At 38.5% G+C, this 26,109-nt stretch overlaps 1 protein-coding gene across 1 annotated transcript; it reads right to left on the reverse strand.

Annotated features, from left to right (window-relative positions):
* Nucleotides 1–22,389: 22,389 nt before the first annotated feature.
* On the reverse strand, nucleotides 22,390–23,528 carry LOC133089930 (RNA-binding protein 3-like). Its single transcript, XM_061188141.1, has one exon. It carries the CDS (start codon nucleotides 23,456–23,458, stop codon nucleotides 22,988–22,990), a length of 471 nt encoding a protein of 156 aa, XP_061044124.1. The 5' UTR covers nucleotides 23,459–23,528; the 3' UTR covers nucleotides 22,390–22,987.
* Between the last annotated feature and the right edge of the window lie 2,581 nt (nucleotides 23,529–26,109).

Here is a 26,109-nt window from a genome sequence, read left to right on the forward strand (position 1 = left end):
AAAAAAAAAAAAGGACTCAAAATGTATCAAACTTAAATGTAAGAGCTAAAATTATAAAACTCTTAAGAGAAAACACAGGTGTAATTTTTGTGACCTTGGATCATGCAATGGTTTCTTAGATGTGACATATGAATTATAAGCAACCAAAGGGAAAAGAAAAGATTAACAGGACTTCATTAACATTAAAAACTTCTGTGCATTGAAGGACACCATCAAGGAAAACCACAGAATGGGAGAAATATTTTCAAGTTATATATCTGATAAAGATCTAGTATCCAGGATATAAAAAAGAATACATATCTTACATCTCAATAAAAAGACAACCTCATTTTAAAATGGACAAAGGATTTAAATAGGTATTTCTCCAAAGAAGATAAAGAAATGGCCAATAAAAACACAAAAAGATGTTCAACATCATTAGTCATTATGCAAATGCAAATATAAGCCACAAGAAGATAACACATCACACACCATAGGATGACTATAATAATAAAAAAGCAGAAAATAATAAGTGTTTACAAGGGTGTGAAGAAATGGGAACTGTCATACATTGCTGGTGGGAAAGTAAAATGGTGCAGCCACTGTAGGAAACAGTGTAACAGTTTCTACAAAAGTTAAACACAGAGTTACCATATGATCCAGTAATTCTACTCCTAGGATAACCAAGAGAATTGAAAATATCTGTTCACCCCAAAATTTGTACACAAATGTTCACAGTAGCATTATTTACAATAATCAGAAAGTGGAAACAACTCAAATGTTCATCAACTGACAAATGGATAAACAAAATGTGGCATATCTGTACAATGGCATATTATTTAGCTCTAAAAAGTAATGAAATACTAATACATGCTACAACATGGATGAACCTTGAAAACATTAAGTGAAAGAAGCCAGACACAAAAGACCACATTTTATACGATTCTATTTGTATGAAATGTCCAGAATAAACAAATCTACACAGGCAGTAAATAGATTAATGCTTTCCAGGGACTGGGACGGTGGGTGAGAGGGGGGAAATGGGGAATGGCTGCTAAAGGACACAGGGTTTGTTTTAGGGGTGATGGAGACATTCTGGAATTAGATTAATGATGGTTGCACCACCTTGTTGTTCAATACACTAAAACCACTGAATTATATACTTTAAAAAGGTGAAATTTATGGTATGTAAATTACATCTCAATAAAAAGATAAATTTTTAAAAAGGTTAGATCTACCCCATTTTTGAAGATGATAGAGAGGTCTCAGCCTTGTAAAACCATGTGCACACCCCTCAGGATCTACTTTCATCTCTCCTTCTGGTCACTATACCAATAACTAAAGTCAAGTTACAATATAACCTGACTAAAGAAGTAGTGGGCCTAATAAGGGAAAATCAGACTATACACTGAAGAAGCTATAGGACCTAGTCAACATATTCCATCAGGATCTAATTATTGGGTCTGGATCCTAAGGATGCTGGTTCAAGGTGGGAGGTAGGGATGGGGTGCCTGTGACATGTAAAATTGGCATGAGTCTGTGTTTATGCTTACCTTGGGCCACATCTCTTTTCACACACAATGTGAACCACTCACAGCTCTGATCATTAGGAGGATTTCCAAAACACTGCATTTCTGGACCATTTCCAGTAGCAATATATTTTCAATTTGCACCCATATTTTGAGCTAACCCATTCATGAATCAATCTCAGCTATTTTCCACTTCTAAATAAATGGAAAGACACCCTCTATTCGTGAATTGGAAGACTATACTGCTAACACAGCACTACTATGCAAATAATCTACAGGTTCAGTGCAATCCCTATCAAAATTTCAACTTCCTTGTTCACATAAATGGAAAAGCCTATCATAAAGGTCCTACTGCTGGGCCTGTCCCGTCTTATGACGTGGTGGGTCTGACAGACATGAACTCAACGGGCAGCTTTGTTGCATAATCACTTGACATTCCAAGGTTAAACACTCAATTTCTACCACAAATACTCCATTTCTAACTTTCCTGCTATAGGACCCATTTAAAGTTGGCCAACTTCTGTTTTAGCTGGTAAACAGGTAGGGGCAGATAATGGGATATGCTGCTCTGGACCAACTACTGGATATTTAAAGACTTCACCAATGTGGCAGGACCCTGAATTTTTACAATCTAGCTATGATCAAAGGGTCAACTGGTCCTATCACACAGTCTACCACCCAGAAAATGGTAGCCTGATACAGTAGAGGAATGATCTCTTGAACACTCCAGTAAGGTGTTAGCTTGAACACTATAATTATACTCTGTAAAGACAAGGGTATCTTCCAGGATGTATTCTACAACCCCAAATCGACAACTATAATATATAGAATACATGGGTCTGGGAACCCTGGGGTGGAAATAGGAATGGCTCCACTTAATGCCACTCAGAGTGACCCCCTTGGAGAATTTCTGTTTCCTATCTCTACATTTATAGGCTCTGTGGGTCTAGAGCTACACTACCCAATAAGGTAGCCACTAACTATGTGTGGCTGTTTACATTCAAATGTAATTAAATTAAATTAAAAATTAATTTCTTTAGTTGTACCAGTCACATTTCAAGTGCTCAACAGCCACACAAGAAAGTGGCTACCATAATAAATAGCACAAATACTAAACATTTCCATTACTGCAGAATGTTCTATTGGACAGAACTACTCCACAGGACCTGGTTACCAGAATAGAAAGTTCTACTAGGGGATAAAGAGAATCCTACTGAAATTTAAGCTATGCCTACTGCACTGTCACTTCAAGCACTTTATGCCAAGAGACTAGGAAGCAATAAAAGGAGTCACTTTACTGACAGGGGTCACTGACCCTGATCATCAAGAGGAGACAGTGTTGCTGTTACGTAATAAAGATAGGGAAGAATATGGTGCTCAGGTGATCCACTGGAGGGTTTCTTGGAACCGTCAAATTTTAATAGTAAATGGACAAGTGTATCATTCATGGCCTCAAAAGATAATGGTAAACAGGGGCTCAGACTCCCCAAGGATGAGGGTTTGGGTCAGACTAACAGGAGTACCACCTACTCCAGCGGAGGTACAAGCCTGACAGAGGAATGAAGAACACCTTCATTTTTCCTGTGTAGTAACATGACAATGACTCAAGGTCCAAATGAGCATGCCCCAATGCTTTGTTACTATGCAAGTCTCTTTGAAACACTGAAACAACTGCCATATCTAAGGGTTGAGAGATCAGGATTGTCTGAGATTAGATTCCTGTAACTAGGAAAATGGTGGCTGAAATTGAAAGGGCTACTTCCAAAATATTTTTTTTTGCCAAGTTTTTCTCTGTCTCAAAGCCTTTGCACTTGCTATTCTTTTTGCCTAGAATACTCATCTTCCAGATCTTTCACACAGCTGGCTCATTATCATTCCAATATCACCTCCTTAAAAGAGGTTCTCCCTGATCAACAAAATCTTCCAACACAGATATTTTTCTTTACACCATTATAATTCCTTCGTAAGACTTCTAAAATGTGTATTCATGTTATTTATTGATTTTTAATTTTCTTATTTATTGTTCAATTCCACCACTTGAATTTAATCTTCACAAGGGCAGACACTTTGGTGGTTCTATTCACTGCAACATCCTCAGCACCTAAGAACAATGCCTGATACATTGTAGGTGCCAATAAATATTTTCTAATTGACTGTTGCAGAGACTAACAAAACTAGATTAGAAATTAGGGACAGGTTATTTCAATACCTTTAACTGACCAATAAGCCAATGGGGACAAAAAATCTAAAGGGAATAACCTGCCAAATATATGCAGCTAGTTTCTAGCAGATTCAGCATCAGAATCTTGGTTTGGGGGTATTAAAGTCCCTGCTCTTTCCACTGAATCATCGATATAAAAGTAAATAACAAATACTGCAACTGTTCTAAGAATGTGGTAAGCAGCACTGAAGCCATATGCAGAAGGCAAAGAAAGTGAACTATACTTAATATCAACTTTAAATACTATACCTACCACCTCTTGTCTGTGCAATTATTAGAGAAGCGAACAGAAAACTCCCAAATATCATGGCAGCAGCAAAGACTGGGAGGGCTAGGAACATAGTTAATTCACAAGAAAACTCAAACTACATTTCTTTACCACCTTCTCTTCTAAATCCTCTACCAATGCTTCTTAACGTACCATAAAGGCACTGCTCCAATGTTCATGCTGGAGAAAAGATGTGGGGATAATTGCTGTTGATAATCTGTACCTAGAACAATAGTCCTAAAAGGCCTTACACTCATTTTGTAATTAATGATTTTTCTTATTTTATCTTGGCAAAAACAGGGTATTTACACATTGTGACTACTGCCCATTATACTAAAGTAGAACACCCATGTCCATTTTCTAAGTTATAATTACTCATTGCAACAAACAGAACAAGTCATACTCAAAAAATTCCTGAAAGAAAACTTTGTCCAAATCAAGCTTTTTTTTTTTTTTTTTTTTTTTTGCTTAATAAGTGATGATTAAAAGAACAGAGAAGGATCTTCATATTGTACCAGCCTCAAATTGGGTATAGCAGAATTTCAATACTGACAATCACTTCCTTCCAAAAGGAATGAATAAGAATGAGTCAGAAGTCTTTCCCTTTTGAATCAGTCATTAGTTATGAGCAAAAGTCTCTGGGACTGTCCCCCACGAAAGTGGGGTCTAAATCGGCTATAACTTTGGAATTAAGATACCTTAAAAGCAGTGTGATAATATCTGCATATTATTTGATACAACTTTGGGTAGAGAAGGAAAGACAGTAGAAAAATGCCTATTGTATGTATCTAGGAATACTGAGGGTTTTTTTCCTCATTGCTTATTTTAAAAATTAGCTTAAAAATCAAATAATTATTTTAAGAATTAAAAAATTAGCCCTAGTCCAGAGGAGGAAATCACACCTGATTGGCAAAATAAACGGTTCTAGATCTTTACTCCCCAATGAAGAGACTGACAACGTAAGGAGTAACAGAATGAAGAGGTGCTGTGTAATATAAAGAAATCCCCCAGGTGATTCTATAACTCTTCCCTTTCCCTCTTTCCCCTTCTACTTTTAACACTAAGTGAAGGTAGTTCCTATACCAGTTGATCACTAGAATCTACTGCAGCATTTTAAAAAATACAAATTCCTGGATCCAAATCCTCACTGTTTTGTTCAGTAGTGACCCTTCTAGCCCATGCTTAGTGTGTCTAGGGGGCAATCCAGTACTGACCATGCTAACATAGCTCGTGAATGTGGCCACACGATTCCCTGTCTCATGAAGCTCCAAAGGCTCATTGTCAAATCCCTATGAAATTTAGGTGAAAGTGAATACGCAGGTCTTAGCCTTAACTAGTTAAGAAGCGTGAACAACAGTTGCTTTCCCAACTATTATAATTAAGGATATGATGTGAGAATGCGAAATGCGTCACAGCCAAATGGAGGTCACCCTGCCCCTCAGGGATGGACATGGACATACAGGCAGGTGAGACTGGAACCCAGGCAGAAAGGGCACATACAGGAACCAATTGTTGTATTCAAAGAACAGACCACCAATCCAATCCACTTATTTTTCCATGGTGGAGACAGAAAACTCAACAAAGGAAGTGGGTCAGAAAAGATGACTAAGAAGGAATGCATACCACTCTAGAAAACATTTGATCCTAGAACTGGCTAAGTCAGGAACATTTCAGAGTGGAATCACAAAGAGGTCTTATCCATAGGAACAGGTCGGCTTTTGCTTTCAAGCTCTATGTGGTTTCTCAGCAAAAGGTATTCCTGCAATGCCAAGAACATGGTTTCCCAGATTCCTGTAACCAGTGGGTCAATCTTGACTGTAGAGACAGCTACTTTCAGACTACATTCTGGCAGCAGTGAGAGGGCTTTGATTCTAGGGACACCTTCTCATGAAGGGACAGGTTTAAAGGAACAATCTTAGCTTACACCTAAGCTCTTGCAGGAAGCCTCCTTTGAACATTCAGGCTGCATGCCTGTTCACTGGATCCCAGGACCACTGTATACATACCTCCTTCATAGCACTTACTATAACTTTGAAAGCAGCTCTTCATATGTATGACTCTCAAAAAACCATGGCCTCTGTATGAGAATGGGAATTGTTTTCTTTGCCTTCCTAACCCTAGTTCCTAGGAGAGTAACCAGCACATCAAAGGTGCTAAAGAAACATTTGTTGTTTTGTTTGCTGATTCAGCTTGTCATTCCCAAAGCACAAATATCTATCTTCTCTCTGTGTCTGGCTCAGCCACACTAGGGGCTTGTGCTAGGCTGAAGTACTGGAGCTCAGAGCAATAGACTCAAGTGCTCCTCCTATCAACTGAGGAGTGAGGTCTGCCTGAAGAGAGAGACAGAGGAACCTCCTAGCACAAGTGGGGACACAGGTGGGAGCAAAGGACTCTGTGTAGGTCTCTCTCCATCACTTTTTACCCCAAGAATTCATCTCAATTCCAGGTGCCTGGTGGAGGCGGCACCACACCAGAAGACAATAAAATCTGTTTTCTCTCCTAATTTTAAAACAATCCCCAAAGATTTATCCTTGAGAATTTAGAAGTCCCTGAGCTAGAAGCCAAACCTTTGTGAGCTGTGACCTTTTCCTGCCACTTGAAACACAGCCCAAAGGAATGATATTTTGCCCTTACCAAAAAATAATCCATATGAGGGTCATAGTATCCTCCAATGCCATAATCAGCAACCTGGCAGTAAAAAAAAAAAAAAAAAAAATACAAGGTTAGCTAGGTGGACAGCCTCTAAGCCAGCCTAGGAACTCTGCATTCCCAAGCGTGCTCCTAAATGAAGACAATAAGCAGCTTATCTACCACCTGCACCTAGACCAGGAAACTAAGGAACAGACAGAATATGGAACTTACCCAAGGTGACACAGATAGAAAGTAGCAAAGCTTGAATTCTTTTTTTTTTTTTTAATAAATTTATTTATTTATTTTTGGCTGCTTTGGGTCTTTGTTGCTGCACGCGGGCTTTCTCTAGTTGCGGCGAGCGGGAGCTACTCTTTGTCGCGGTGCGCAGGCTTCTCATTGTGGTGGCTTCTCTTATTGAGGAGCATGGGCTCTCGGTGCGTGGGCTTCAGTAGCTGTGGCTCGTGGGCTCTAGAGCTCAGGCTCAATAGTTGTGGCTCACGGGCTTAGCTGCTTCGTGGCATGAGGGATCTTCCCAGACCAGGGATCGAACCCGTGTCCCCTGCATTGGCAGGCAGATTCCCAACCACTGTGCCACCAGGGAAGTCCCAAAGCTTGAATTCTTACCCAGGCTTTTTGATTCCTGAGCTCTATGCTCTTAAACCCTAGGCCATTTGTGCCCAGAGAAAGAGGCAAACAAAAATCAGACTGGGTAGGTTTCTGTGGGAAGGGGCATGGAAGTGGGGCTCACAACATTTCAAGGCCAGTGTCCTCAGGCTAGAGAATGGAAAGCTTCAGGGTAGAGGTAACTATGGCTCAACTGCCAGATTAGAAAGGGCAAGAAAGGGGGACAGGACACAGATTCCTCACTCAGATACCTCATACCTGGAAAAATTCAGCTGTTTCATCTGACAGCCCAGTGATGAGCTGAATCCTGCGATTCACTTGGCCAATCACAGGGTCTTCCTCGTCTGTCAGAAATACACTGGAGAAAATCAGGTGGACGACAAGGGCATGGGGAAAGCAGAAAAGTGGACCAATGTGAGTCAGGAGAAAAAGATGGGGTAGAAAAGGAGGTGGGGAAGTTGGAGGGTTTGGAGATCATTCCTCTTGTCTCTGGACACTGTGTCACAACTGTCATTTCTGGCTCAGAAATGTCATATGGGGACGTTCAGAATCCCCACAATGTCAGCATTCACAGGGCCCTTGGAACTCATCCCTTCCAACCCTCTGATGTGGTAACAACAATACTGGGACAATACTGAGGAGGTATAGTATCTGAGTTTATAGAGTCAGTAAGTGGCAGAGCTAGGACTATAACTCAAGTCTTCAAGATTTTCGTCCTGTGCTTTTTTTGTGATATAACAAGATCTCCTAAAATTTTAAGTAAAACTCAAAACTGGTCAAACCATGATAAAAATGAGTGTATAATTTAAGCTAGAACAAAATCACTCTTAGGGTCCATAAACAAACACAAACCACACATATACACACATACACACTATAAGCCCACATGGAAGTATGCACACAGAGTCACAGCTAAGGACAGTGTGAGAGACAAACAGTAAACAAATGGAGAGACACGAAGTGAACACACAGGTCAGAGAAATCTCAAATATACGAGTAGGGTGACTGGGAGAGATGCCAAACCACCCCATGCCCAGATTACCTTTGGCTGACTCTCGCTTTGGATGACTGGACAGAAGGTGAAGTGATACTAAAGACTCTGGATCGTTTCATCTAGGAAATAAAATCTGAGAATGAATATAGTCTCACTTCACCCCTAACTATCTGCTTATGTCCAGAGACCCTAGAGATAGAACTATCATTAACTAATTCATTTATTATTTTAAAAACTTATTCTGAACTATTTAAAGCATACACAGAACTGTGAAGAATAATACAGCAAATTCATAGGTACCCCTAACTCAGGCCTGCCAAATCTTGGCATTGGTCAGGGGAGGCAGAGACTACCTACCTACACAATACCTATATGAAAGGCTTTCTCTCTTTTTTCACTAATAAGATAATCCTGATTTTTTTTAAGATACCAATGTGCCCAGAAAAAAGATTATACCTTCTCATTTCACTTCTATCCTCGTGTGAACCTGATTACAGTCTGTAAAATTATTTGTAAGCAAAAGTTGTTGTTATTTGTAAGCTCAATAAAGGGGGTGGGGCTTCCCTGGTGGCACAGTGGTTGAGAATCCGCCTGCCAATGCAGGGGACACGGGTTCGAGCCCTGGTCTGGGAAGATCCCACATGCCGCGGAGCAACTAGGCCCGTGAGCCACAATTACTGAGCCTGCGCGTCTGGAGCCTGTGCTCCGCAACAAGAGAGGCCGCGATAGTGAGAGGCCCGCGCACCGCGATGAAGAGTGGCCCCCACCTGCCGCAACTAGAGAAAGTCCTCGCACAGAAACGAAGACCCAACACAGCCATAAAATAAATAAATAAATAAATAAATAAATTTTAAAAAATAAATAAAGGGGGTGGGGCAGATAGTTGGGGCAGACTCTTTTAGGGCCCTTCCCCTTTCTAACTGCTTCTGGTCTCAAACCCAGGTATAGCTCCAGGAGCCATCTTGTGACATTAGGAAGAAAGCCATGCACTATAAAAGATGAAACAGAAAGAAGGATCCAGGTCCCTGATGATATTGTGCAGCTACCAAAATGATGTTAGACTATCTTTCTCTTTAAGTCTGTTTATATGAAAGAATAAAGCCTAAGTCACTATGACTCTATTATACGGAGCCTAATGTAATTCCCAACTTATATATTTATTTACTATGGAACCTCTTTAAAAATAAACAAAACATTACAGATAAAACTGAAACCCCCAATATAGCCCTTCCTAACCTAATTCTCCTCTACAGCTCCCCCCCAAAAATCACTATCCTAAAATTATTAGTGTTTCTTTATCCTGGAACATGTTTTTATACATTTACTATTAATGTATTAAAAAGTGAATATAAATAGTATTGTTTTCCATGTATTGAAACTTTATATAAATTGTATCATACTCAACATAACCTTCTATAACTTGCTTTTTGACTTAGTGTTAAGTTTTTTGAGAGATGCATGAGAAACGTAGTTTTTTTTTAGTTCACTAATTTTCACTAAGGCTAAGTAATGGATTGTATGCATATGTCATAAATCATTTATCCATTTTCCTTTGATGAACATTCAGATTTGTAAAAGCCTTTCTATTACATCTCCTTGTCCACATGTTCAAGTGTTTCACTAGGGTAGTGGTCTTCAAATTAGGGTCTGCGTACCGCTAAGGTATGCACAATTTTAGCAGAAATACACAGGAATCGACTTCCAGATACTCAAATTCTATATATACTCTTTCATAGCTTTGCTCAATTTCTCTTTTCAAATAGTCCTTCCCCCCACTATTCAAAAGAAAGGCCTACTGTTCATACACATAAAATTTTACTATGGTGTATTCTCCCCAGATGTAAAAACTTTTAGGTCATCAAAATAAGAAACAACATGAAATACTGTCTCAGTGAAGCCTCCTCTAGGTTAACCAAGACACTCATTAACTCACAGTAGGGTTTCCTGTATCATATCTCTGATAAGTGTGAAGTATAGCATTTAGAAATGGGGTATTTTTGGCCCTTGTTGGGATGCTCTGAATAAAAATGTTTGTAAAGCAGGACACTATAACTGATATAAATTTTTGTTTCATTATTTGGCCTCTTCTATTCCTTGATTATTTTCAAAGAAGGCACTGCCGTGTGGGATGATCTAGTAAGGGTCAAGTGAATACTGAGAAAGAATATTTATATGAAAAGTGGCAGCAGTTCTTTTCAACTATTCTTAACATTCATCCCTATTATATGTCACTCACTAAAAAGAAAAGGAAATTCAAACAGCTAAAAAAATTCTGAAGTCCAGGTTGGTAACATTGATTATTTTAATAGTAAGAGGGTGTCACAGAATAAAGATATCCTTCTAAATGCAATTCCCTCCACAGAGCTTCCTGAAAACCACCAATAAGGAAAGAAAACAAAAATCACCCATTACCTATGCCTACAATGTAACTTGGAAACAGAGATACTACAAATTTCAATTTTCTTGTTAGTGGGAAAATAAACACCAGATGTCAGCAGAGTGTTCCAGAGATATCTAAGCAAAGAATCTGAGGCTGCAGAAAGAGTGAAAAGTGTAGTATGGTCTTAATGGTGGTGAAACAATATTAATGGTAAACACCATATAATGTCATCCAGGGTCTTCCTTCCAGAGGGAAAGGACCTACTCTGAGTAGGGAAATGCTGAGAGAAAAATCTGAAACTTAGTGGATCACAGCACTGCCTTCTGGATATTTTAAACACAAGAGCTTGGAAACTGTACTGAATCACAGGTTACAGCATAGGGAAGGCACTATTTCTTGGGTGAAGGAGGACTCTTAGAGAGTGAGATGGCTCTCATAGGTTTGGTGGCAAAGAGAAGAAGTGGCTAAAAGCAAGGGGTCCAATAAAATTATAAATTAAGAAATAATTCAGAGGAGAAAGACCAAAAAAAAGTACTATTAATTAAAGAAACTGCATTTCACTGTAGGAATAGAAGAGGAAACATTTAACATGAGATCAATGGTCTAGGAAAACACACCAAAAATAAACACCAACAAGAAAAATAAAAAAGAACTCAGCATCCATACAAGTTACAACAGAAAAAGAAAATGAAAATCAAAACTTTTCAGGAGTTGAAAACACAAAACAACCAAGCCCCAGCCAAGAAACAGAAGAAAATTAACAAAATACTGTAACATTAATTAAATATAATCAAGTAAGCAAGCGTGGCTATGAAAGAACATCACAATTCAGAAACTGAAAAGCTCAGAATGGATACAGACAACAAAAGAAGATGTGAAATAGAAACTGATCATATTCAGAAAAGCTATTAAAAAAAACCCAATAAAATTATCTCAGAAATGAAGACTATTATAAGGTCCCCATGGAAGATAGAAATACGACCAAGGTGTACTAAGAGAGAGGACAGAATGAGAAAAGTAAAATAAAGAAAATGAAGGAAGATGAAGATAAAGGTAAACAGGATGAGAGACAGTGATAAATATAAAAGACTGACAAAGAAGAGTAATGTAGGTTTCACTGGATCCTTAAAAAAAGAAAAATGAAAGAATGGATTTGACCTAAAATGGCCAATTCTAAGATATATCCTAGTAAAACAAGCAAACAGAAAATGATGAATACAGTAAATTAATCTAAAATAGTATGTCAAAACTGAGACCAAATACATCAATCATATGAATAAAGTACTTATTTACATAGATAAATATAATTATTTTTATTAAAAATAAGAGACTTTTTAATATAGCTGAATATAACTCCTAACAGACTGACCCTCACCCAGATAACTATAAACTCTGGACAAAATATGAAAAATAATTACTGGAAGGCACTGCAGAGTAAACAAAACAGGTAGATTATGAATGGCAGTCGATCCTTAAAAGACAGGAATGGTGCAGGTGGTTTCCCATTTTTTCAATGGCTGTAAGCCTTGGATGACCACACGTGACATAGCACAGTCTGACAAAAAATCCAAAGTTTTTATAACCTGAAGCACCACATTACAGAGGCAACCATAGGTGCTAAAAAGTGAAGAGTGAATCACAACAATGTGAGAGAAAGAGAGGGACTTTCAAACGCTACATATAAGCTCTGCCTGAATCTCTTGCAGACCTCTAAACAAAGCATACGTAGGTGAGACTGTAAGCATCTCAGCCAAGTATAAGAACTGAACAGCACAAAAAAGTTTGCTGTTTGTGTCCAACCAAGTTAACTGCCTGTTATTAAAAACAAAAACAGGCTACCTCTCTCAAGATGGTGGCATAGGAGGCTCCTGAACTCACCTCCTCCTATGGACACACCAAATCTATAGCTACATATAGAAAAATTTCCTCTGAAACAAATCCAGAGGATGAGTGACTCCTACACATCAGGTGAACAAGAAAAAATCCACATCATAAATGGTAAGAGTTAGAAACTAACACATCGTAAAACAACTATACCCCAATAAAAAAAAAATGGTACGAGAAGGGGAATTCCCTTGCAGTCCAGTGGTTACGACTCTGCGCTTCCACTGCAGGGGCACAAGTTCGCTCCCTGGTCAGGGAATTAAGATCCTGCAAGCCACACGGCATGACAAAAAAATAAATAAATAAATAAATGAAATTTTGAAAAATGGTAAGAGAGAGCAAACTCACAGATATAGAGAACAAACTAGTGGTTATAAGTGGGAGAGGGAAGGGGGAGAGGCAAAATAGGAGTAGGGGATTAAGAGCTACAAACTACTATGTAAAAAATAAATAAGCTACAAGGATATATTGTACAGCACAGGGAATATAGCCAATATTTTGTAATAACTATAAATGGAGTATAATCTATAAAAATTTTGGATCACTATGTTGTACAACTGAAACTAATATTGTAAATCAACTAAACCTCAATTTAAAAAATGGTAAGACTCCAATAAAGAAGTTAAAAAGATAAAAAAATGAAAATAAAAAAACAGTTGCATTTAAAAAATAAATAAATAAAAATAAAAATAAATAAATAAATAAATAAATAATGGTAAGAGAGGCTGAGACACAAATCTCACCATAAACCCCAACCCTGGCAAGGTGGCACACAACCAGGAGGGAACTCACAACTCTCAGCTTCTCCCTGAGGGGCAATGGGTTTGGACCCCACATCCAGCACCCAAACTTTTAAGACATCCACCTGAGAGAAGGGACCCCAAAACATCTAGCTTTGAAAGCCAACAGTGCTTGCATCTGTGAGATCTATAAGACTATATGGCAAATAAAGAGACAGTTTTTAAAGGGCTCGCATGGACTCACCATACCTAATCCCCCAGGGCCCAGCAGAGGCAGCAGACTGAAACCAGTCTTCTTGGTGAAAGAGGATGATTTGCTTATTTTGACAGCTGCAGCCTTAGGGGCAGGCTTCTAACTTAACACACATCAAGGGGCCGATGCCAATACTCTCCAGAGACCAGGGAGGTCATCAGCAGGTACTATCTTCACACTCTCCCTCTGCCTTGCTCCAGGTCACTGGTATTTCCCAGAAAGAGTTTGTGTATATCTCTGGCACCCCAGATCTTGTGGGTGCAGCCCAGGGCATGACTCTTGAACACCTGGTTTGGTGGCCAGTGGAGCTTGTGTTCATGATTTCTTCAAGAGGAAGGGAGCAAACAAAGAAACAGTTCTTAACTGGCTATCACGCCAGGCCACAGTGCAGAGGGAGCAGACCAAAACACCCATTGCCCAGTATTCACCTGAAACAGGTATATTTGCATACTTTAAAAGCTGCTGCCAGAGGGTCCAGCTTACACTCAGCCTGCATCTAGGTGCTGACTGATATCCTTCCTTTGGACACTAACAGATCTTGGCATACCCTCAACTACTGGAAGCCACTAAGAACAAATCAGGCTGCTTGAACAATTACAAACGTTTGAGAGAAAACTAAGAGCAAGGGCAGGGTTTAATGACAAGGTTCATCTCCTACACAAGACCAGTCCTTTAAGACTGGAAGAGGGGTTTCTTTATCTATTGCATACAAACCAACACAGAGAGTCAAGGAAAATGAAGAAAGAGAGGAATATGTTCCAACTGAAGAAACAAGACAAAACCTCAGAAAAAGACCTTAATGAAATGGCGATAAGTGGTTTACCTGATAAAGAGTTAAAAATAATGGTCATAAAGGGAGGTGGAGTCAAGATGGCAGTGTGGGAAGACGTGAAGTTAGCGTCTCCCCACAACAAGGGCACCTGCCGGCCACTCGTGGGGGACTCTGAGGCCCAAGGAGCTGGGAGGAACCCCAAAGTGAACTGGTAGGATGTAGGGGGACTGAGGAAGAAGGAGAAGTGGAGGCAACACAAGATTGGCACCCCTGACGCCAGGCAGATCAGGAGAGGCAGGCAGGAGAGACTCTCCGGGAAGAGCGGGAGAGGAGTGGAGGGCGACTGCCCCCCCCACTCAGGCCTGGGGAGCCTGCTGAGCTCCCAGGCCAGTTCCCTGCCCTCCAAAGCCCCCTTCAGGGCACATGGGTCCTTGGGGGCATAGGAGGGAGGCCAGGGAGATCAGGAGAGGCAGGCGGGAGGGCCCCTCCCAGACCGGAGGAGCAGGAGAAGAGAGGAGGGCGATTGCTCTGCCCACTCAAGCCCAGAAAGCCTGCTGCGCTCCCAGGTGAGGTCCTCTGCCCTATGAGACCAGGGGTGGGGGGGCACGCCTGGGCCCCTTCTGTTCCTTGAGCCTAAGCCCCACCCCCACAGCCCCTAGGGCCTTTTCCAGCCCTGTGGGTCCTAAGCATAGGCCCCACCCCCCCAAACCTCACACTTGCTTAGGCCCCGCCCTCCACAGCCAAGGCTTTTTCCACGTTTTTATTATGTTTTTCTTTTCCCTCACCCTCTTTTTCACTATTGAGGTACTGATGTACATTCCGGTTGCTGATTCATCATATTTTTATTTGTATATTCTTTCTAACATATCTGTTAGTTTCCTAGTCTAATTTTATTTTTTACTTTGTTATTGTTCCTTTTTTTTTTTTTTCCGCCCCACACATCTTGCAGGATCTTGGTTCACGAGCCGGGGTCGGGCCAAAGCTCCTGTCGTGGGAGCTCCAAGTCCGAACCACTGGACTAACAGAGAACCTCAGACCCCAGGGAATATTCATCAGAGTGCGGTCTCACGGAGTTCCTCATCTCAGCACCAAGACCCAGCTCTACCCAATAGCCTACAAACTCCAGTGTTGGAAGCCTCAGGCCAAACAGCCAGTAAGACAGGAACACAATCCCACTCATAAAAATAAAAATAAAAAAATAATTAGATGGCAAAAAAATATGTCACAGATGAAGGAGCAAGGTAAAAACCTAGAAGGCCAAATAAATGAAGAGGAAATAGGCAATCTACCTCAAAAAGAATTCAGAGTAATGATAGTAAAGATGATCCAGAATCTCGGAAATAGAATGGAGGCACGGATTGAGAAAATACAAGAAATGTTTAACAAAGATCTAGAAGAACTAAAGAACAAACAAACAGAGATGAACAACACAATAACTGAAATGAAAAATACACTAGAAGGAATCAATAACAGAATAACTGAGGCAGAAGAATGAGTAAGTGAGCCAGAAGACAAAATGGTGGAAATAACTGCCAAGGAGCAGAATAAAGAAAAAAGAATGAAAAGAATTGAAGACAATCTCAGAGACATCTGGGACAACACTAGATGCACCAATATTCAAATTATAGGGGTCCCAGAAGAAGAAGAGAAAAAGAAAGGGTCTGAGAAAATACTTGAAGAGGTTATAGTCAAAAACTTCCTTAACATGGGAAAGGAAATAGTCACCCAAGTCCAGGAAGCGGAGAGAATCCCATACAGGATAAACCCTCGGAAAGACACATATTAATCAAACTAACAAAAATTAAATTCGAAGAAAAAATACTAAAAGCAGCAAGGGAAAAACAAAAACTAACATACAAAGGAATCCCCAAAAGGTTATCATCTGATTTTTCAGCGGAAACTCTGCAGGTCAGAAGGGAGTGGCAGGATATACTTAAAGTGATGAAAGAGAAAAACCTAGAACCAAGATTACTCTATCCAGCAAGGATCTCATTCAGATTTGATGGAGAAGTTAAAAGCTTTTCAGACAAGCAAAAGCTAAGAGAATTCAGCACCACCAAACCAGCTTTACAACAAATGCCAAAGAAACTTCTCTAGGTGGGAAACACAAGAGAAGAAAAGGACCTACAAAAACAAATCCAAAACAATTAAGAAAATGGTAATAGGAACATACATATCGATAATAACCTTGAATGTAAATGGATTAAATGCCCCAACCAAAAGACACAGAGTGGCTGAATGGATACAAAAACAAGACCCATATATATGCTGTCTACAATAGACCCACTTCAGACCTAGGGACACATACAGACGGAAAGTGAAGGGATGGAAAAAGATATTCCATGCAAACGGAAATCAAAAGAAAGCTGGATTAGCAATACTCACATCAGATAAAACAGACTTTAAAATAAAGACTGTTACAAGGGATAAGGAAGGACACTACATAATGATCAAGGGATCAATCCAAGAAGAAGATATAACAATTATAAATGTTTATGCACCCAACACAGGAGCATCTCAATACATAAGGCAAATGCTAACAACCATGAAAGGAGAAATTAACAGTAACACAATGATAGTAGGGACTTTAACACCCCATTTACACCAAGGGACAGATCATCCAAAATGAAAATAAATAAGGAAACACAAGCTTTAAATGACACACTAGACCAGATAGATTTAATTGGTATTTATAGAACATTCCACCCAAAAGTGGAAGAATACAATTTCTTCTCAAGTGCACAAGGAACATTCTACAGGAGAGATCACATCTTAGGCCACAGATCAAGCCTCAGAAAATTTAAGAAAATTGAAATCATATCAAGCATCTTTTCTGACCACAACGCTATGAGATTGGAAATCAATTACAGGAAAAAAACTGTAAAAAACACAAATACATGGAGGCAAAACAGTGCACTACTAAATAACCAAGAGATCACTGAAGAAATCAAAGAAGAAATTAAAAAATACATAGAAGCAAATGACAATGAAAACATGATGACCCAAAACCTATGGGACGCAGCAAAAGCAGTTCTAAGAGAAAAGTTTATAGCAATTTAATATCACCTCAAGAAACAAGAAAAATCTCAGATAAACAATCTAACCCTTCACTTAAAACAACTAGAGAAAGAAGAACAAAGAAAACCCAAAGTCAGTAGAAGGAAAGAAATCATAAAGATCAGAGCAGAAATAAACGAAATAGAAACAAAAACAACAATAGCAAAGATCAATAAAACTAAAAGCTGGTTCTTTGAGAAGACAAACAAAATTGATAAACCCTAAGCCAGACTCATCAAGAAAAAAAGGGAGAGGATGCAAATCAATATAATTAGAAATGAAAAAGGAGAAATCACAACTGACACTGCAGAAATACAAAGGATTATAAGAGCCTACCACAAACAACTATATGCCAATAAAATGGACAACCACGAAGAAATGGACAAATTCTTGGAAAGGTACAATTTTCCAAGATTGAACCAGGAAAAATTAGAAAATATAAACAGACCTATCACAAGTAATGAAATTGAAACCATAATTAAAAATCTTCCAACAGACAAAAGTCCAGGACCAGATGGCTTCACAGGCGAATTCTATCAAACATTTAGAGAAGAGCTAACATCAATCCTTCTCAAACTCTTCCAAAAAACTGCAGAGGGAGAAACACTCCCAAATTCATTCTACAAAGCCACCATCACCCTGATACCAAAACCAGAAAAAGATATCACAAAAAAAGAAAATTATAGGCCAATATCACTGATGAATATAGATGCAAAAATCCTGAACAAAATACTAGCAAACAATCCAACAGCACATTAAAAGGATCATACACTCTGATCAAGTGGGATTTATCCCAGGGATGCAAGGATTCTTCAATATATGCAAATCAATCAATGTGATACACCATATTAACAAATGGAAAAATAAAAACCATATGATCATCTCAATAGATGCAGAAAAAGCTTTTGACAAAATTCAACACCCATTTATAATAAAAACTCTCCAGAAAATGGGCATAGAGGGAACCTACCTCAACATAATAAAGGCCATATATGACAAACCCACAGCAAGCATCATACTCTAGGGTGAAAAACTGAAAGCATTTCCACTAAGATCAGGAACAAGACAAGGATATCCACTCTCGCCACTCTTATTCAACACAGTTTTGGAAGTCCTAGCCACAGCAATCAGACAAGAAAAAGAAATAAAAGGAATACAAATTGGGAAAGAAGAAGTAAAACTGTCACTGTTTTTCCGATGACATGATACTATACATAGAAAATCCTAAAGATGCCACCAGAAAACTACTAGAACTAATCAATGAATTTGGTAAGGTTGCAGGATACAAAATTAATGCACAAAAATCTCTGGCATTCCTATACACCAACAACAAGAAATCAGAAAGAGAAATTAAGGAAACAATCCCATTTACCACTGCAACAAAAAGAATAAAATACCTAGGAATAAACCTACCTAAGGAGGCAAAAGACGTGTACTAAGAAAACTATAAAACACTGATGAAAGAAATCAAGGATGACATAAACAGATGGAGAAATATACCATGTTCTTGGATTGGAAGAATCAATATTGTGAAAATGACTATACTACCCAAAGCAATCTACAGATTCAATGCAATCCCTATCAAACTACCAATGGCATTCTTCACAGAATAAGAACAAAAATTTTTACAATTTGTATGGAAACACAAAAGACCCCAAACAGCCAACGCAATCTTGAGAAAGAAAAATGAAGTTGGAGGAATCAGGCTCTCCGACTTCAAACCATACCAGCTACAGTAATCAAGACAGTATGGTACTGGCAGAAAAATAGAAATATAGATCAATGGTACAGGATAGAATGCCCAGAGTTAAATGCACGCACATATGGGCACCTAATTTACGACAAAGGAGGCAAGAACATACAATGGAGAAAAGACAGCCTCTTCACTCAGTGGTGCTGGGAAAACTGGACAGCTACACGTAAAAGAATGAAATTAGAACACTACCTAACACCATATGCAAAAATAAACTCCAAATGGATTAAAGACTTAAATGTAAAACCAGACACTGTAAAACTCTTCAAGGAAAACATCCTTTTTTCCAACCACAACAGTATGAAACTAGAAATCAATAACAAGAAGCAAACTGGAAAATTCACAAATATGCACAGACTAAGCAACACACTGCTGAATAACCAATGGATCAAAGAAGAAATCAACCAAAAAGATCTTGAGGGAAATAAAATGAACATACCAAAACTTAAAGGATGAAGCAAAAGCAGTTCTAAGAGGAAAGCTCATAGCAATAAAAGCATAAATTAATTAACAAGAGAGAACGCAAACAACCTCATTATATATACCTCAAGGAACTAGAAAAAGGAACAAATGAAGCCCAAAGTCAGTAGAAGGAAAAAAATAACAAAGATCAAGGGGAAACAAATGAAATAGAGACTAAAAAGACAATAGAAAAAGTCAATAAAACTAAGAGCTGGTTTTTTGAAAAGATAAACAAAATAGATAAACCTTTAAGTAGACTCACCAAGAAAAAGAGAAGACTCAAAATCATAAATGAAAGAGGAAGTGTTACAACTGATACAACAGAAATACAAAGAACCTTGAGAAACTACTTTGAACAGCTCTACACCAACAAATTGGGCCAACCTGGAAGAAATGGATAAGTCCCTAGAAACATACAACCTACCAAGAGTGAATCAAGAAGACACAGAAAATCTGAATAGAGCAATTACTAGGAAGGAGACTGAATCAGTCATTCAAAACCTCCCAACAGAAAGTCCAGGACCACAGGGCTTCACTGGTAAATTCAACCACACATTAAAGAAAAATTAGTAACAATCCTTCTCAAACTCTTCCAAAAATTTTAAGAGGAGGGAATACTTCCAAACTCATTTTACTATCCCAGCATTACACTGATACCAAAACCAGACCAAAAAAACTACAAGAAAAGAAAAGCACAGACCAATATCCTTGATGAACACAAATGCAAAAATCCTCAACAAACTATTAGCAAACCAAATTCTACAATACATTAAAAAGATCACAATCCATGATCAAGTGGGATTTATCCCTGGAATGCAAGGATGGTCAAACACTTGGAAATTATTCAATGTGATACACCACATTAAAAAAATAAAGGGAAAAAATCATATGATCATTTCAACACATGCAGAAAAACCATCTGAGAAAATTCAACATCCATTCATGATCAAAAATTCTCAACGGACTTCCCCGGTGGCGCAGTGGTTAAGAATCCACCTGCAATGCAGGGGACATGGGTTCAAGGCCTGGTCCTGGAGGATCCCACAGGCCATGGAGCAACTAAGCCCATGCGCCACCACTACTGAGCCTGCGTGCCACAACTATTGAAGCCCGCATGCCTAGAGCCCATGCTTCGCAACAAGAGAAGCCACCACAATGAGAAGCCCGTGAACTGCAACGAAGAGTAGCCCCCACTCACCCCAACTAGAGAAAGCCCATGTGCAGCAACAAAGACCCAATGCAGCCCTAAATAAATAAATAAATAAATAAATAAATTAAATTAAAAAAAAAAACTCTCAACAAGTGAGTATAGATGAAACATGCTTCAACATAAAAAAGGCCATATATGCCAAGCCCACAACTAACATCATACTCAATGGCGAAAAACTCATAATGATTTTCTTCTGTGATCAGGAACAAGACAAGTATGCCCATTCTCATCACTTTTATTCAATATAGCACTAGAAGTCCTAGCCAGAGCAATTAGGCAACAAAAAGAAATGAAAGGCAGCCAAATTGGAAAGGAAGAAGTAAAACTATCTCTATTTGCAGATGCCATGATCTTTTTTTTTCACTGAAGTATAATTAATTTACAATGCTGTGTTAGTTTCTGGTGTACAGCGAACTGATTCAATTATACATATATTCAGTTATATATGTATACATATTTTTTTCTTTTTCATATTCTTTTCCATTATAGTTTATTACAAGATATTGAATAGTTTCCTGTGCTATACAGAATCTTGTTGTTTATTTTATATATAGTAATTTCTATCTGTTAATCCCAAACTCCTAATTTATCTCTCTCCCTGTTTCCCTTCAGTAAACATAAATTTGTTTCCCATGTCTGTTTCTGTTTTGTAAATAAGTTCATTTGTATCATATTTTAGATTCTACACATAAGTGATATCATATGATATTTGCCTTTGTCTTACTTCACTTAGTATGATAATCTCTAGGTCCATACATGTTGCTGCAAATGGCATTATTTTATTCTTTTTTATGGCTGAGTATTATTCCATTGTTTGTGTGTGTGTGCATGTGTGTGTGTGTGTGCGTGTACACACATATCACACCTTCTTTATCCATTATCTGTCAATGAACATTTAGGCTGCTTCCATGTCTTGGCTATTGTAAATAGTGCTGATATGAACACTGGGGTGCATGTACCTTTTTGAATTTGAGTTTTCATCTTTTCTGGATATATCCGCAGAAGTGGGATGACTAGATCATGTGGCAACTCTATTTTAGTTTTTTAAGGAACTCCATACTGTTTTCCGTAGTGGCTGCACCAATTTACATTCCCACCAACAGTGTAGGAGCGTTCCCTTTTCTTCACACCCATTCCAGCATTTATTATTTATAGACTTTCTGATGATGGCCATTCTGACCAGTGTGAGGTGATACCTCATTGTAGTTTTGATTTGCATTTCTCTAATAATTAGTGATGTTGAACATCTTTTCATGTGCCTGTTGGCCGTTTGTATGTTTTCCTTGGAGAAATGTCTATTTAGGTCTTCTGCCCATTTTTTTGATTGGGTTGTCTGGTTTTTTTGTTATTGAGTTGTATGAGCTGTTTGTATATCTTGGAAGTTAATCCCTTGTCAGTCACATCATTTGTAAATATTTTCTCCCAATCCATAGGTTGTCTTTTCATTTTGTTGATGGTTTCCTTTGCCATGCAAAAGCTTGTAAGTTTGATTAAGTCCCATTTGTTTATTTTTGCTTTTATTTCTATTGCCTTGGGAGACTGACCTAAGAAAACATTGCTACGATTTATAACAGGGAATGTTTTTTTTGTTTGTTTGTTTTTGTTTTTGTTTTTGTTTTCAGATTTCATCTTTTTAATCAACTCGGTGAAAGACATCCTAAACGCTACATGAAACACAACAGAATATTTTTTTCTTCCAGTATTAAAAAAAAAATGACACACAAATATTTTTAAGAAACTTCTATATAATCAAGGCAGAGATCTGGAGTAAAAAACACCTCTAAGTAATCATGTTCTTCATTTCTTATAGTTACAGTCAGAAATTGCTTCCTAATCACGATTAAACATTGTGTACAGGTGTTTAAAATGTTCCTAGATGCACATTATTTAAAAAAATCAGTCTGGCCAAACATTTTTTGCCAGAACCAACATTCCTGAGAGCCCGAACTAAAAAACTGGTAAAAAAGGAAAAAATATCCAGACTCCACAAATGTCTCAGAATTTGTCTTTAAATGGGAGAAAAATTTTAAAAAACACATGGAACTTTCTGAAAGGTCTTTTAACAAGCTACCTTGGGAGCTCTACTCAAAAAAAAAAAGTTGATGTAACTAAAACAGATGTTTCAGTGCAGCTCCAAAAATCTTTATAAATACAGCCATTTGGAGGGATGGTCCTGGATCAGAAGAAGTTTTATTCCTTGTGTATCTACATTAGGTGTGCATGCCTCATCTCAGTTGTCATAATTATCCCTGTAATTTCCTCCTGAGTAGCGGTCATAACCACCCTGGCTTCTGCCGCCATAGTCTCTGGACCTTCCATATCCATATCCATATCCTCCAGGTCGGCTGTCATACCTGCCACTTCCATAGCCCTGGTCCCCACCACCTCTAGAGTAGCTGCGACCATGCCCATAGGCCCCAAAGGCACCCCCTCTTGTTCCCCGGGCCGACTTGCCCGCGTGGTCTACACGGATCTGATGACCGTCCAGAGACTCTCCATTCATGGCTCTCATGGCATCTGAGGCATGCTCTGGATTGGTGAAGGTGATGAAGCCAAAACCCCGGGATCGCTGAGTCTCCCGGTCCTTGACAACAACCACCTCAGAAATAGGTCCAAAGCTGCTGAAGTGGTCTTCCAGAGCCTGCTCATCAGTGTTGAAGTTGAGCCCTCCCACGAAGAGCTTCCCTTCTTCAGAGGACATGGCGGTAAATTCAAGTCCTGGAAATTAAGTAAAAGGCCGAAGAGACAGCTACCGCCAAGAAGCCGAGAGACTGGGCACAGGGAATGTTTTGCTTGTGTTCTCTTCTAAGAGTTTTATGGTGTCACATCTTATATTTAAGCCTTTGAGGCATTCTGAGTTTATTTTTGTGTATGGTATGAGGGAGTGTTCTAATTTCATTGATTTACATGCAGCTGTCCAGCTTTCCCAACCCCACTTGCTGAAGAGACTGTCTTTTCTCCACTGTATATTCTTGCCTCCTTTGTCGAAGCTCAATCGACCGTAGGTGTACGGCTTTACTTCTGGGCTCTCTATTCTGTTCCATTGATTGATATGTCTGTTTCTGTGCCAACACCACTCTGTTTTGATTACTATAGCTTTGTAGTATTGTCTGAAGAGTGGGAGGGTTAGGCCTCCAGCTTTGTTCTTTTTCCTCAAGACTGCTTTGGCAGCAGATGCCATGATCTTATACAGAAAACTCTAAAAACCCCACCAAAAACTGTGAACTAATAAACAAACGCAGTAGTTGCAGGATATAAAAATCAATATACAAAAATCAATTGCATTTCTATTTACTAATAACAAACTATCAGAAAGAGAAATTAGGAAAACAATCCCATTTCATCAAAAAACAAAATATGTAGGAAAAAATTTAACCAAGGAAGTGAAAGAACTGTATGGTGTAAACTATATGATGAACGAAACTGAAGAAGACACAAATAAATGGAAAGATATTCTGGGCTCATGGATTGGAAGAAATAATATCGCTAAAATGTCCATACTACCAAAAGCAATCTACAGATTCAATGCAATCCCTATCAAAGTTGCAACGGCATTTTTCACATAAATGGAACAAAAAAATCCTAAAATTTGCATGGAACCACAAAAGACCCTGAATAGGCAAAACAATCTTGAGAAAAAAAGAACAAAGCTGAAGGCATCATGCTTCCTGATCTCAAACTATATTATAAACCTAAAGTCACAAAACAGTATGGTATTGGCATAAAAACAGACACACAGATCAATGGAACAGAAGAGAAAGCCCAGAAATAAACCTATGCATAGGTGGTCAATTAATTCACAACAAAGGAGCCAAGAATATACAATGGGAAAAGGATAGTCTCCTCAATAAATGGTATTGTAAAAACTGGACAGCCACATACAAAAGAATGAAATTAGACCACTATCTCAAACCATACAAAAAAAATCAACTCATAATGGATTAGACTTGAACATAAGACCTGAAACCATAAAATTCCTACAAGAAAACATAGAGGGTAAGCTCCTTGACACTGACCTTGGCAATATTTTGGATTTGACACCAAAGTGAAAGCAACAAAATAAAAAATTAACAAGTGGGACTGTATCAAACTAAGAAGTTCCTGTATAGCAAAAGAACCATCAACAAAATGAAAAGGCAACCTATGGAATGGGAGAAAATATTTGGAAATCATTTATCTGATAAGGGGACAAATCCAAATTATATAAAGAACTCATATAATTCTACAGAAAGAAAAAAAAATCCAATTAAAGAATGAGCAGAGGATCTGAATAGACATTTTTCCAAAGATGATATAAAAGTGGCCAACAGGTATATGAAAAGGTGCTCATCATCATTAATCATCATGGAAATGCAAATCAAAACCACAATGAGATACAACCTCACATTTGCTACAATAGCTTTTATCTAAAAGACAAGAAATAACAAGTATTGGTGAGGATGTGGAAACCTGTGCTCTGTTGGTAAGAATGTAAATTGGCGCAGCCACTATGGAAAACAGTATGGCGATTCCTCAAAATTTAAAAAATAGAACTACCATATGATCCTGTAATTATATGCCTGTGTACTTGATCCTGTAATTATATGTATTTATCCAATGGAAAAGAAATCACAATCTTGAAAATATATCTGCATCCCCATGTTCATTCCAGCATTATTTACAATAGTCAAGACATGGAAACAACTTAAATGCCCACTGACAGATGAACGGATAAAGAAAATGTGGTATTCATATATACAATGGAATATTATCCAGCCATAAAAAAGAAGGAAATATTGCCTTCTGCAAAAATATGTATGGATCTTAAGGGCATTATGCTAAATGAAATAAGTTAGACATAGAAAGACAAATACTGTATGATCCCACTTACATGTGAAATCTAAAAAAAAAAAAGAACAGCAACAACAACTGATATTATAAATACAAAGAACAGGTTGATGGTTGCCAGAGGTGGAGAGAGGAGGTGGGTGAAGGTGGTCAAAAGGCACAAACTTCCAGTTATAAGATAAATAAATCCTGGGGATGTAATGTACAGCATGGTGACTATAGTTAACAATACTGTATTGTATATTTGAAAATTGTTAAGAGAATAAATCTTTTTTTTCAATAGTTATTTATTTGGCTGTGTCGGGTCTTAGTTGTGGCACATGGGATCCTTCATTATGGCATGTGGGTTCCTCGTTGTGGCACGCAGGATTCTCTCTAGTTGTGGCACGGGCTGTAGAGCGTGTGGGCTGTAGAGCATGGGGGCTCAGTAGTTGTGCCACACGGGCTTAGTTGCCCCGCGGCATGTGGGATCTTAGTTTCCCAACCAGGGATCAAACCCAGGTCCCCTGCACTGGAAGGCAGATA

This window comes from Eubalaena glacialis, chromosome 4, assembly GCF_028564815.1.
Source record: "Eubalaena glacialis isolate mEubGla1 chromosome 4, mEubGla1.1.hap2.+ XY, whole genome shotgun sequence".
NCBI classification, from domain to species: domain Eukaryota; kingdom Metazoa; phylum Chordata; class Mammalia; order Artiodactyla; family Balaenidae; genus Eubalaena; species Eubalaena glacialis.

What these genes read in the sequence shown, in the direction of transcription:
- LOC133089930 (XM_061188141.1), bottom strand. Translation starts at nt 23,458, where the DNA reads ATGTCCTCTGAAGAAGGGAAGCTCTTCGTGGGAGGGCTCAACTTCAAC.